This window comes from Teleopsis dalmanni, chromosome 2 (assembly GCF_002237135.1).
Source record: "Teleopsis dalmanni isolate 2A chromosome 2, ASM223713v2, whole genome shotgun sequence".
Classification (NCBI taxonomy): domain Eukaryota; kingdom Metazoa; phylum Arthropoda; class Insecta; order Diptera; family Diopsidae; genus Teleopsis; species Teleopsis dalmanni.
Window position 1 is genome coordinate 109,127,168 of NC_051847.1, and position 13,900 is coordinate 109,141,067.

A 13,900-nucleotide genomic window follows, 5' to 3' on the forward strand; every position below is an offset into this window, starting at 1 on the left:
TAATTAACAAAGCAGACTCTATATTTATAGAGCTGCTTTCACCTACGCTTAAAACTTTCTCTAATATGACATTTGTATTAGACATGCCCCAATAACCCAGAAATAATAAAAAATTAATTAAAAATTAAAATTTATTTTGTAATAATAATTTTTGCGTAATTCGCAAAATTATTCATTTTACATATTTCACAGTCTTTACCTTGTTACCATTTCTTTTTTTCAAAGTCATTTACAATTGACTCAGACAATAAATATTAACAAGAAGCAGCATTTCACTTCGACAATTAGTCTTACTGACTTTTTTACTTCTTGTTAATATTATTGCAACTGTAAATAACTTTGCCTACTTTTAGGTGTTATTAGAAAATGTCCCCATAAAGACTGCTATGCATTTATTAATTATTATTAAACAAAACTTTCAACTTTACTATATTAATTATCCAAAAATACGGTCTTAATTCTTACGTTGAGGAAAGAAACTACTGCTAACTTTACATCACAACAAGCTTCTCTCGGTTTTTGGTTTGCAAGTGAAAAATTCAGTCTTTTTGAGTTCCAACTGTTTTACAATGCTTACGTATGAGTCAGATGTAGAAGGTTGAACTCTTACTTGACTTGGATTTAGCACTTTTAAGTTGTATTGATTAGCCGCATGTTCGTTTAATACATCTATTAGAGGCTTGATGCAATGTACCTTATCGATAAATATAGGTGGAGGTTTCAGTATTTTTGGAACCGTATCATTATTTTTTAACAATTCTTCAGTTTCTTCAGAGTCATCTACCTGAAGATCTGCGTATCGTTTTGGTTTGACGGGTTCATTTAGCCAGTATGAGTCTAGCTTGGTTTGTTTTTGACTTGCTTGATGATTTTTACTTGGACTATCGCGTTGACGTTTACGATTATTAACTACTGTCCAAGTGTCGTTAACAGAGGTAGCGTTTCTGGTGGCTAAAACTTGATTCAAACCTTTGTCTTGGTGGAGGTTATTTTTTCATCATTATATAATTTTTGAAGCTGTTGTTGAAGTTGTAGAATTTGTTGTTGTATATTTTTCACCTGAACTGATTTAGCTATTTTACCTTTTAGTTGACCCGAAGTCGCATTGCTTGGTGCCGGTACCATGTTCATGTTAGTTTCTCTGTGTGTATTGATTTGTATTGTTTCGTGTTGGTTTGGGGAACTATGTTTTAACTTTTCGTTTTTATTATTTATTAATTTAATTTTATTGGCGATGGCAATTTCGCTAGCTATTTTTGTTATACTTGATTCAATTTTTGAATTTTCTAAAAGTTTGTTTGGGGAATGATTTATTATATTAGTGTCCTCTGTGTTTACTGTTATATAGCCATTTAGGCCATTTTCACTTATTAGAGATAGCCGACGTACAACTCTTCCGCAATCGCTCATACAACGGATTTAGAATATTTATACAGATAGTTTATTTAATTATATATTAATTTTTTTTAAAAATTTAAATTTATAAATAAGTACATTTATTTATTTTACAATAATATTTGTATTTATTACAATAAATATAAGACTCACTTTATTTTCTGTAATGATCCTTTTGTTTTAAAATAAATCCCTGTTATTATATTTTAATGTCTAAAAGAACCTTGGTAACAAAATTTTTTAAGACCTTGAAAAACCCTTGTTAAAAAATAATTTAATTTCTAAAAAAAAATACAAAAATATTTAATACACAAATAATCCAATTTCCTGCGCAGTTTCTCCAAATGCAACAGTGCTGCCGTCAACTGTAATCTACCAGTGGGCAACTTTAAGATTTTGAGTAAGCTACATCGTTCACATAGAGACTTTTTTGAGACATTTATGTAATGATGGTTAAAATTTACAATAAATATTTATTTCAGTTTTTTTTAATTAAGTTTAAAAAATTGGGACAATATTTTTATTTAATTTGAAGCACTCTACACAACAATACACAGTATTTTGTTTTTATACATTCAAATAAAGGAATTAAAAACTGGTAACGCCAATGCTGACCAATTTTCATGCCACCGCAAGGATTGAAAGGTTTTCAAATTTGAACGAAAATGAATATCAGTTTCTATTATATTGGGATTATTTGGAAAATCTTTGAACCAAAGTTTTAATTGTTCAGCCAATTCTTTGTAATTTTCGAAAATAAATCCATTTTTTCCATGTATCACAAGTTCATTTAAGCTGAAAAAAATAAAATTAATATATATACAATGATATACATTTATAAACATACCATCTAAAATTATACGCACAAACAGGTAAACAGCAACCAAACATGTCAACTACTTTCATCGGTAAATCAAGCCCACTGGAGCTCCAATGTAGGCACACTCCTAGATCCGCTGCTGCTATAATTGTAGGATAGTCTTCAGGTTCCAGCCAAGGTGTTATTATTGACACTTTAACCCATTTGAGCGTAGATATTTGCATTTCATATTCTTCTTTTAATGGTCCTTTACCAGTTATAATACAGAGTAAGGTTGGATATACATTTGGCTGTTTTACTGCTATATATTCATACTCTTAAAAGGTATATAAATATTTCTTTGAAAAAAAGTTGACAATAACCCTATCTGAAAAATTTTATTTTATATTTGCTATTTCTGGATAACAATCTAACAAAAGATTTTTGAAAGATGCGCATTTCGGTTTTTTCACTTCCTGTCAAGGGAATATGTCACTTTTGACATAGACCCATTCATACTGAAACTATTTGAAAGTTCTATAAACCAGAAAAAAGAAATATGTATAACAATAAACAAAATTAAATAAATATTTCGAAAAATAATTCTTTTTTTAAAAACGGGTAATAAAAATATTGAAAATTTCAAAATAAAATCTTGAAATTTTTCTTTTTTCAATTTTCAAATTTATGAAATTTTTGAATTTTGTTAAAATTTTTATTTATATATACATTTTGACATATGATTCGTTGCAATATTCGTTGGAATTTCCAATGAAGGTTCACAATAGTTCGCTTATTGCGTTGTAGCACTTTTTTTTTATTGGCCGATGTGGCAAGTATACCTATATTGGCCGAAGGTAGGGAAAATAATATATTTGTTTTGCGTACATTCGGGCCAGTACAGGCCAGTAACTTGCTGTTACTGCACGCACACAAATTTGATGCGCGGTTTTAAATTTGATTGTGCACATAGATTCGTGGCCACACATTTGTGCTGTGCTCCCCCTGCAGGATAGGGGTTAGAATATTCCCGCAGTAAGGCATACCTGTCGTACGAGGCGATAAAATCCAGCCAGGCGTCGGAGGGTGTGGCTGAAAAGGTCACAGAAACCCTGAGAAGCTCCTGAGTAGATGCCGGCTCCAACTAAGCGTCCACCATCACGAGATGGCAACGAGCGACACGCAAGCGCACAATGTCTGCTTCCTTTGGTTGGAGTTGGAAGTGCCAGCGATTGATCTCTATATAAGGAGTGGTTGCAACACCAACGAGGGAGAAGAAGGTGCGCAGCGACTGTACCCCATGTCAGGAGCGGCTGTCGCACCATAATCTACACACTAAATAAGATAACGGAGGAAGCCTATAAGAATAGGCATCAGGATCGATACCAGTAAGAATCTAATTATGGCATACGGAAAAACAGAAAATGATTGGAAATGATGACATCGGCTGGTCGATGAAGTATTCTGTTACCAATATGGGCTAGAGTTAAATCTGGTCCAGACGGCTTTCAGGCTAATGCTTCATCTGCCTCCGTTCCGTTAAAATCTGGCAAGCCTTAAAGAACGATCTTGGATTCGTCCTGTTAAGTTGGGGTGTAAGGGCAATTAAGAATATCTTCTGCTTAGCTCTCGGTTTAGCTCTGAACACATGCGCTCATAAGGTCATATGTCAACTCTCGCATGACCATGCATTGCAAAGATAATGAATCACACTAAGGGTAACTACACAACAAAACTAAGATAACGGCTTTAAGTTGGGACCCAATTGCAAAGAAAATGTACTCAGCAACAAAAACATCCACACACATTGGCGTTACTACTCCAACCGGCACCGAAAGTGCAAAGGAGTCACGGACAAACAGCCCTAGCCAAAACCACTTCATGAGCGCCGAGACCAACATACTCACCTGTTCTATCAGAAGAGAGGCAGAACAACGAGAGATCTCGCTCATCCCCATCGGAGCTTAATAGGAACAGTGCTCCAAAAGTGAAAAGGAAAGCATTCATTAAACTCGGAGATAAAATATCCGAGCTAAATTGACATTTGCTTGGTCTCCAAGGTCTTCTTCGCAAATTGTAGTACTTTGAATGATTTCCGGAAGCTTCTGCGATATTTTCCCGGACCGCCGAGAATACGTGTTGTAATTGTGAGTGTTTCAGCTCTTGGTTTGTGGGGACTATTCCACACCCTGGAGTATATTTATCAAAGGTTGCGCCAGGTAGTCTGGGTTCTCTTCCCTGGACAAGGTAAATGGGACTATAACCCATAGTTTCTGACACCGCCGAATTGATTGCTAACTTCTCTTTAGGTATAAAGTGGTCCCACGTTTTATGCCGATTATTCGCATATCGATCAATCATGGTCTTTATTGTCCTGTTCGCTTGCTCCGTTGGATTCTCTTGCGATGTGTATGGTGCCGTTCGGTGATGTCTGATTCCTATTTCTTGCATTCAAAAAACTTGCAACGGAATTGTAGCCCATTACCCGTGATGAACAATTTGGGTATCCCAAAGTTTGCGATGATACTTTCCCTGAAAGCGGAGATGGTGGCTTCGATGCTGGCTTTCCGAAGTGGAATCAGTTCTACCCATTTGCTAAAGCGATCAAAACAAAACAAGTAGCATCGTATTTCCTTTCTTAGATCTTGGTAACGGACCGACAAAATCTGCACAGACTGATGCCCACGGTTCCCCAGGTATTTGTGTAAGCATTTCGCCTGCTGGTTTCAATTCATTTGTATTGTGAGCAAATATGGCAGTTTTTTATATATTGACCAATGTCTCTGAGCATGCCAGTATTTGCTTCTTATACGTTGTACTGTTTTTCGTATACCGAAGTGTCTTGTTGTGCGATCAGCGTGATTTTCTCTGCAGATTTGTGAGCGTAAAGACGATGGTATTGAGAAATCCGGAAACTTGTCTGGCCTTGTCTGTACTTCATCGAATTTTCTTGTGAACTATTTGTAATTATTTCGCCCGGACCTTGGAATTATTTGCGGAAACTTTCAACTGGGTGTCTGGACACCGCGTCAGCGATGACATTCAACTTACCTTTTCGATATTGGATCTCGAATTGATATTGTTGTAGCTCTAACGCCTATCTGACAATAGGTCTGGTTAGGTTGTTAATTGAGTTTAACCATTTGAGCGCCAGGTGATCAGTGATAATGGTAAATTGGTATCCTTCGAAATATGGTCGCATTTTGCGAATTGCCCAGACTATTGCTAAACATTCCTTTTCCGTGGCTGAATACCTTTTTTCGGTCTGGTTTAAATGCCGATTTGCATAGGCGATGACATGTTCGATGTTGTTAATAGATTATGTTAGTACTGCGCCCAATTCATGGTTACTTGCGTCTGTCTGGAAAGTAAACGGGAGATTGAAATCTGGACACGCAAGTTACGTCACAGACGAAACCCGACACCCATTCTCCGCCAAAAGCATTTTTTGATTATAGCGCCTAAATATCAAAATAACTAAAGCCGAAATTGCATTTTCTTGCAATTTCAGCAAGATTAATTATCAAAACAACGAAAAGATTTACATTATATTATTCTAAACATTTGTATTATCATTGTCTGGCCTAACCAAACAACTAAAGATTTTCACTATTGTTCTAAATATTTTATTATCGTTGTCTGGCCTAACCAAACAACGAAAGGTTTTTATTATCATCCTAACCAAACAACGAAAGGTTTTCATTATTCTTCTAAATATTTTATTATCGTTGTTTGGCTTAACCAAACAACGAAGGATTTTATTAGGATTCAATAATTCGAATCCTCCCTATATATAAAGGGAAAAATATTAGAGATTAGTTAGTCTTAAGATAAATTTCGAATAAAGTATGTCAAAACCGAAGTTCTGTCATTTTACTATTATAATTGGCGCAGTCGGACGGCATTAATCCCAAAGGATTAATGAAATCGAACTAAATTAATAAGTTTAATATTAAAAATAAGTTAATATTGTGAAAATTATCGAAAAAATTTGAAAAAGTATACATAACTAAAATTTTGTGAACAAAAATTTCCATAATTTCGTTAAAATTTACAAATAATTAACAAAAACTGAAAAAAAAAACAATAAGAAAAATAGTGCGAATGCCAAAAGATCGAACGAAAAACCTAAAACGTTTCGAAGCGTACGAAATTACGAATTTAGGCAAAATAATTCAGGTCATTTCCATTAAAATGAATGTAGGCAGATTAATTCAGGACATTTCCGCCAGTGTTGTATATATTTATTATTGAATGCAAAAGTACTATATATATGTTTATTATTATTATTATATTTTTATTATAATTAATATTATTATTATTTGTTATTATTATTATTATTAATTATTAATGTTATTTCTATGTATTCAATATATTATAATTTAATGTATGGTATTATATTTTATAGTTTAATAAGTTAGGTTATTTAATTTACTCACGCCACTGTAAGATTAATATTGTAAACCGCACCTGCAAGATCAGATTAACTGTGATGTTTTGTTTGTTTTTGAGAGAGAAGATTGGTCTGGTTTTGCAAGAATGGTAAAGGTGGCGTAATGATTTGCAGAGAAAAAATAGAGTTGTTGTGCAGTTGAGCTTGTGGAAAGCAGAGGAAGTTTCTTATCGAATTGAAACTTAGCTATATTAATTTATTTTTTTAAATCCGAATTGTATGAATTTTTTTTGAAATGAAATAAGATAGATACTGAAGAAAGTAAAACATATATAGTGAAAACAATATAAGTACTATGAATAACAGAGGTAATTAAATTGAATATATAATAAAAAGTTTGTAATGGGATTGTTTAATAAATTGTCAATACGAATTTAATTACATTTGTTTTTTTTTCAATAAAATATTATAAAAACAAAAAAAAAAAACAATAAGTAAATAAACACTTTGATTTATGGAAAAAATATTTAACGTTTTGGAGAAATAAAAAGTGGAAATAGTGGAAACAACATATATGCAAGGTATATCAGTACCAACACAAATTTTATAACATTTTTTCCAAACACAAATAAATAAATTAAATTACACAATATATAAGAAAGATGTATAACATTTTGGCGCAGCCGGTACCGCGTGCAGTGTTTTTATAAATTACGTACGTGGAAAAAGAATTTTTGCATAAAATAAATGAAATAAGATTTCGTTTGGAATTGCAAAGGTGCATATATTAAAAATAAATATAAGAACAGCAGCAGTGGAAGTTGCATTATATTATATAGATGAAGAAAATTAAAGTAGAGCAAAAATAAGTTCAGTGAACTAAGCGAAGGTGAAATATAGTTCAGTGAACTAAGCGAAGGTGTTGAGAAAAACATAACTGGATGTTCTGAGCTAGCTGTTGACTGACCTTGAGGCGTAACTAACTTTAAACAAAAGGAAGGAAGTGGAGCAGGTGTTGTCGATTTAATTTGTGAGATAAATTTGATCATTTAAATAATTTAATTTTATTTTCTTTTAATATATAATTATTTATAATTATAATATATAATTATAATTATTATTTTATTTTATCAATATATAAATTTATATATTAAATTAATTATTAATCCTCAAGTGTATGAAAGGGAATGTTTTTAATGTAAATTGTAGGTCAAATTCATTTTTGAGTTCAATAATAAATCGGAAGTGAGGATTTGGGATCAATATTATTGATTGAGACTTCATTCAAAGATATGATTCATCTGCTATAATTCTGTGGCCCTGTTACAAAAGATTATTATGATAGTTGGTATTAAATGGAGGAACGGGTTGATCAACTAGAACAGGAATTAGAAAATTTTAAAAGGTATCTGAAGGTGACTTAAATTCAAGCTTGGGAGAAACTCATAGAATTAAATTCAGACAAAGAGTTTATTCAGTTGACGAAAGATACAATTAGGCATAGGAGATTGTCAAAAATAGACAAATTAGGATATATTAATGAACTAATTGACAGTGTCGAGTGTCTTAAGAGTGATGAGTTAGAAAAGACATTAAAGGAGCTCTCAGAAGCGAAGAGTGGGCTGGAAAAAAAGTGCGAGCAACTCAAGGGGAGAGCTGCAGAACTTACAAATTTGTTGGAGGAATCAGAGCAACATATTTAAGAGTTGAGAAATCAACAAAGTAATAGTTCAGACCCACGTAAAGTTAGTGATAGTAAAGAAAAAGATTGTGTTATCCAAAAGTTAACAGTTCACGTTAACAATCTCAAAAGAGAATTGGATAATGCATATAGGATTAGTGTGCGGTTATTGTAAAAAATTGGGACGTACCATAGAGCAGTGTTTTGTAAGATTAGAAAGATTGTTTTGTCCTATTTGTAGGGTGAAAGGGCACGAACAGAACAGTTTTTGCAGAATGGGTAGTACGCGAGTGAGTAGAAGTTTTAACACAAATGTAGGGCAAGAAGTAATGAGTGGTGCAGAGCAACGAACGGAAGCAGTATTTCAGCAAAACGGAAAAGAAAGAATATTTAATGCCAGGATACGTTGTTTTAGATGCGGACAAGAGGGAGATATTGCAAAATTTTGTCAAGTAGGTTTAACTGAGGTTCAGGGAAACGTAAATTCGGCCGGTCTAGAACACTAGACTGGAATCCCCATACAATAAGTAATAATGAAGTAATAACGAAGAGCAATCAGTACATACGGCAGGAGGAACAAATAAATCTGTCAACAATAACGAGTAAGCAGGCAAACAAGGCAAAGCGTAGAAAAATTCAAGTGTCACAGCAAACTGATGTATCTTATAATGGTCTAACAGAAATGGATAAATCGATTAACGATGCATATATTCTGATACCCCGTAAGGAGGCTAAAAACAACCGTCTAGTTTTTTTAGTGGATTCAGGAGCGGACACTAGTTTGTTGAAGTTGGAGGCATTAAAAACCATTGCGCGAATAAATAGGGGAAAGGCGAAAGGACTTATTGGAGCCTTCGGAGGAAATGTGACTACCCAGGGGACAATCGAAGTAAATCAAATACCGAAGCTAACATTTAATATGCACATAGTACCTCCAGGCAGAGTTCGTATTTGCATACGAACTCATGAGCCGGCAAAAAACTCTTTTCATACGATGGCTCACGCTCACGAGCGAGTCCAACTACAAAGCTCATGCTCACGAGCAAGAGCCGCCATTAAGTTATAAATGAGCTCACGCACGTGAGCAAGAGTATGAGCTGCGGCTCATGAGATCTTATGCGCCCAATTTAAGATTTTGCTATTATTTTTTTTGTAAAAACATGTTATTAAAAAGATTAAAAATATTAATAACCTTGAACTAACTAAAATATGGACATAATTAAGTTCCTAAAATAAATAATAAATATATTTTTATTGTTTATTTGTGAAAAATAATAATATTTTATAAATTTGTTTTTCAAATTCAAATTATTGTTTCATTATATTGTTTTAATATGAAATTTTATATTTTTACATATAACGTTTATAAAAATAAATAAAGCAAATAAACTAGTACATAAATCGCTTTTTATTAAAGTTGAGCTCGTGAGCTCTTTGCTCGCGAGACCTCAAAAAAATCGTCAATGTTAAGTGTTCTTAAGGATTTTAGTGATGTTTTTCACTTGCCAAGGGATAGGCTCTCCCATTAGGGTGGCTCAGAAAAACTAAAATGCGATTTTTGATGAGCGCACCCCCTAGGAATATGCCATTGACCAAAAAAATGATATTCCCAAAGTTTAGGAGCAATAGGATTAAAAATGACGTTGCGCCACTCGAGCAAAGTTGGGTTTTCAGTACAAAAAACAGAAATTTTTCAATTCAAGATCATTTTTTATCTTTTTTACTTGTTTTAACAGTTATTTATATATACTCATTTAATAGATAATTAAAATGTCTTTTTAATAAGATATTGATGAGCAAAATCGGTTAAAAATTATGCGCAAAACACAATAATTAGTTGAGCGACTGTGCTCTGTTTTCTATTTCATACCTTTTAGATGGCATGCACAATGCAATCGCAAATGTTTACAAGAAACGGAAGAAACATAAATAGAAAATAAAAATAATTCATTTCTACTTAATAATTTATATAGATATTTAAGTAGAATTGAAAATGTAGTCAAAACAAGAATTTTTTCGTAAGCAAAGAGAAAATGGTCGTACAGGAAGTATGACTGAAGTTAATATCCTTTTAGCAAACGAAGCAAGAGCGACTAAAAATTCCATTGATTTTAATTGGAATAATTTCGATGAAGAAATTTGTCTCAAAATGGAAGTTGAATCTGTAGTCACAGTTCAACAAAATTGGGATAACGCAGAATCACTCCTAGTCACTTCTAGCCATCTAAGATTCTTGATGGATGGCAAAAATCATGTACTTACTAAAAATGTAAGTACATATAACTCTGATGATTTGTACGAGATATATACATTTTTATGGCGAGCATATGTGTGAAAATTTTAACCCACACAAGGTTAGGTTATGTTCGGAACGCACGTGCTGACAGTTGTCAGCACTTCTACTCGGAGCCATATATTGCCCATTGGGATGCCCTTAAAAAATTTTACCAGGAGATGCGAGCTGCTAACCTTTGTTATCCTTGTTAAACCATTTCGTTTTCCAGATGAAGTTGAGGAGATCCGATAAGTTTACTTTCGTTATCTCTTCCAAGCCAGTAAAATAAGGATCCACAAGACATTAAAGTAGCCTTGTTTGAAGTCCTGGACAGAGACACAGAAAGTGGTTGATAGATTTTACCTCCTATTCATCTTGGCAACTACTGCATAATCCACTTGTTGGAACTCGCCACCGTTAGAGCATAGGCGCAATGACACAGTGCCCCTTTAGTATTCCAGAAAGCACACGAACTGCAGGCTTGCTGAATCCTAAAAGGCTTATCGTTTTATTTTTGTCCAACTTAGGCCATAAAATTTTAGAGACCTTACAGTCTTCGCGGTTAGTCTATAAATTGATAGTCATCGCATTGATTTCCTCTATTATCCTAAACAGTTTACATATCGGTGTATGTATTGAAAGGTCGGCCTTTCCTGTATGCAGTTCAGAACCTCTTCTGGCCATCTCATCTGCTGGGTCATTCCCTTCAATATTGCTATGTCCAAGTATTCGAAATGTACTATGTCCAACAAAAAGAAACCTTATGAGGTTTGATGCTCATCAGTGAATAGCGACATTTTAATACTATCTTGGAATTTAGATTCAATTGCTTTCAGTGCGGCCTATCTGCAAAAATCGTGATATTCGAAGGACGACCTCTTTTTCGATAGCATATATCTCGCCGTGAAAGACGCTGTAAGTAGCAGGGATTCGGTAGCACTGTCTTATCTGCATATTTTTCGAGAAGATACCTGCTCCCGTACCGCCTTCCATCTTTAAGCCATCTGCGTAGATAGTAACTGTAGAGTTACCGGTCACAGATTCAATCTCCCAGCTATCTCTGGTTAGATAAAGAGTGGGAACCCACTAATGAAGTAATTTTCCTCAAAGAACCTTATTAATTTCGTGACCGAAGAGATAACAAATTTTTTTGATCGTTTTTACCTATCTAATAGTTTTATCAGTTTCGATCCTTCGCCATGGATGGAGACGCAAGATTATAGAAATGCACTTGAATTCTGTGCCAGACTTATTATGATAAATGATTATATAGAAAGAGGAATTAGGCTTATGATGAATTATAATTCAATTTTGACAAAATATGAAGAGGAAAAACAATATGATCTGCAAGTCGTCGAACATTATCATAAAAATTATCCTTCACATAGTCAGATTTATGTTATAAAACATAATAAACACAATATATTAATTACTGAAAAAAGGGTTTTCTTGAAATTATAATTTTTTATAAATAATTAATTAAATCGTAGCATAAACCTATTACGTAATTGTGCATGCCAGCTAAAAGGTATGAAATAGAAAACAGACCACAGTCGCTCAACTAATTATTGTGTTTTGCGCATAATTTTTAACCGATTTTGCTCATCAGTATCTTATTAAAAAGATATTTCAATTATCTATCAAATGAGTATATATTAATAACTATTGAAACAAGTAACAAAGATAAAAAATGACCTTGAATTGAAAAATTTCTGTTTTTTGTACTGAAAACCCAACTTTGCTCGAGTGGCGCAACGTCATTTTTAATCCTATTGATCCAAAACTTTGGGAATATCATTTTTTTGGTCAATGGCATATTCCTAGGGGGTGCGCTCATTCAAAACATCATTTTTAATTTTCCCCCTTATAACGTGAGCCACCCTACTCTCCCATTCTTCGGTGCTAGAACATGAAATATTGACAGATTCTGAGCAGTCGCCGCCAAATATAAGGCAATGTCCATTACCAGAAGCTCATAAGGAAGAAATAAACAACCAAGTTAAAGAGATGCTGGATAGTGGGATAATAACACTAAGTAAATCGCCATGGAATTCACCAATAATACCGAAAAAGCCTGATGCGGAGGGAAATAAGAAATGGCGGCTCGTGGTAGATTTCAAGAAGCTGAACGAAAGAACAATAAAACAAGTCTTTCCGATACCGAGAATAGACGAAATTTTAGACCAGCTAGGACGCAGTAGATATTTTTTAACCTTGGATCTAGCCAGCGGCTACCACCAAGTGATGGTAGATAAAAAGGATAGGAATAAAACTGCTTTCAGTACAGGGCTAGGGCATTTCGAATTTCAAAGAATGCCTTTCGGACTTACTGGCGCGACGACAACCTTCCAACGAATAATGAATGTCATACTGACGGGCCTTCAAGGTATCGACTGTTTTGTATACTCGGACGATATTGTAATCTACGGAAGTAATTTAACAGAGCACGAAGAGAGACTAAGAAGGGTATTACAAACGCTACGCGACAATAACTTGAAATTACAGACAGAAAAATGTCAATTTTTAAGGCGTGAAGTAGTATATTTGGGTCATCTATGTTCAGATAGTGGGGTGATCCCGGATCCTGATAAGGTAAAATGTGTAAAAAATATGCCATCGCCGCGGAATGTAAGGGAATTACAATCATTTTTGGGATTTATCAATTATTATAGAAAATTTATTCCGCAAGCAGCAAAGATCGCCTTGCCTTTAAATCAATTGCTTCGAAAAGACTCGAAATTTATATGAACAAAACATTGTCAAGTGGCAATGGATCAATTAAAACAGTTAGTGACTAGTCCACCACTTTTACAATATCCAGATTTTAGCAAACCGTTCATTCTGACAACAGATGCGAGTAATGAAGCATTAGGAGCTGTTCTATCTCAGGGAGAGCCAGGAAAGGATTTGACTTTGTATTTCGCGAGTCGTACACTAACTAGCACTGAAAAAAGATATTCGACAATTGAGAAGGAATTTTTAGCTATAGTTTGGGCGGTTAGAAATTTTCACGCTTATCTCCTTGGTCGAAAATTTGAAATTTTTACCGATCACAAGCCATTAAAAGGCATAGCAAATTTAAAAAATCAGGATTCACGGCTATGTCGTTTTCGGCTCAAGCTTTTGGAATTTGATTTCGAAATTTGTTATAAGCCAGGACAAACTAATAAGAATGCAGATGCACTGAGCAGGACACCGAGTGATAATATTGCGGTAGTAACTCGATCCAAAAAAAGGGAAAAAGAAGAAGAGTTGCTAGCCACCGAAGTTGAACAGATGGATAATAGTTCGGAAACGGACAGAGGCCATCCTGGGAAGGAAGATTATGCAGTTTTTCTCACGAACGAGAAAAATATT

General features: G+C 34.0%; 1 protein-coding gene across 1 annotated transcript; it reads right to left on the reverse strand.

Moving 5' to 3' along the window:
- Window positions 1–1,557: 1,557 nt before the first annotated feature.
- Window positions 1,558–2,773, reverse strand: LOC119680748 (chitobiosyldiphosphodolichol beta-mannosyltransferase-like). Its single transcript, XM_038093708.1, has 2 exons — window positions 2,243–2,773; window positions 1,558–2,190 (listed from the first exon to the last, which is right to left on the reverse strand). Exons 1-2 carry the CDS (start codon window positions 2,437–2,439, stop codon window positions 1,971–1,973), a joined length of 417 nt encoding a protein of 138 aa, XP_037949636.1. The 5' UTR covers window positions 2,440–2,773; the 3' UTR covers window positions 1,558–1,970.
- Window positions 2,774–13,900: the final 11,127 nt, after the last annotated feature.

Excerpts from the sequence above, each read along its gene's own strand:
- LOC119680748 (XM_038093708.1), bottom strand. The coding sequence starts at position 2,439 with ATGCAAATATCTACGCTCAAATGGGTTAAAGTGTCAATAATAACACCT. Across the intron at positions 2,191-2,242 it reads TGTGCGTATAATTTTAGATG|CTTAAATGAACTTGTGATAC; the intron begins GTATGTTTATAA and ends TATTTTTTTCAG.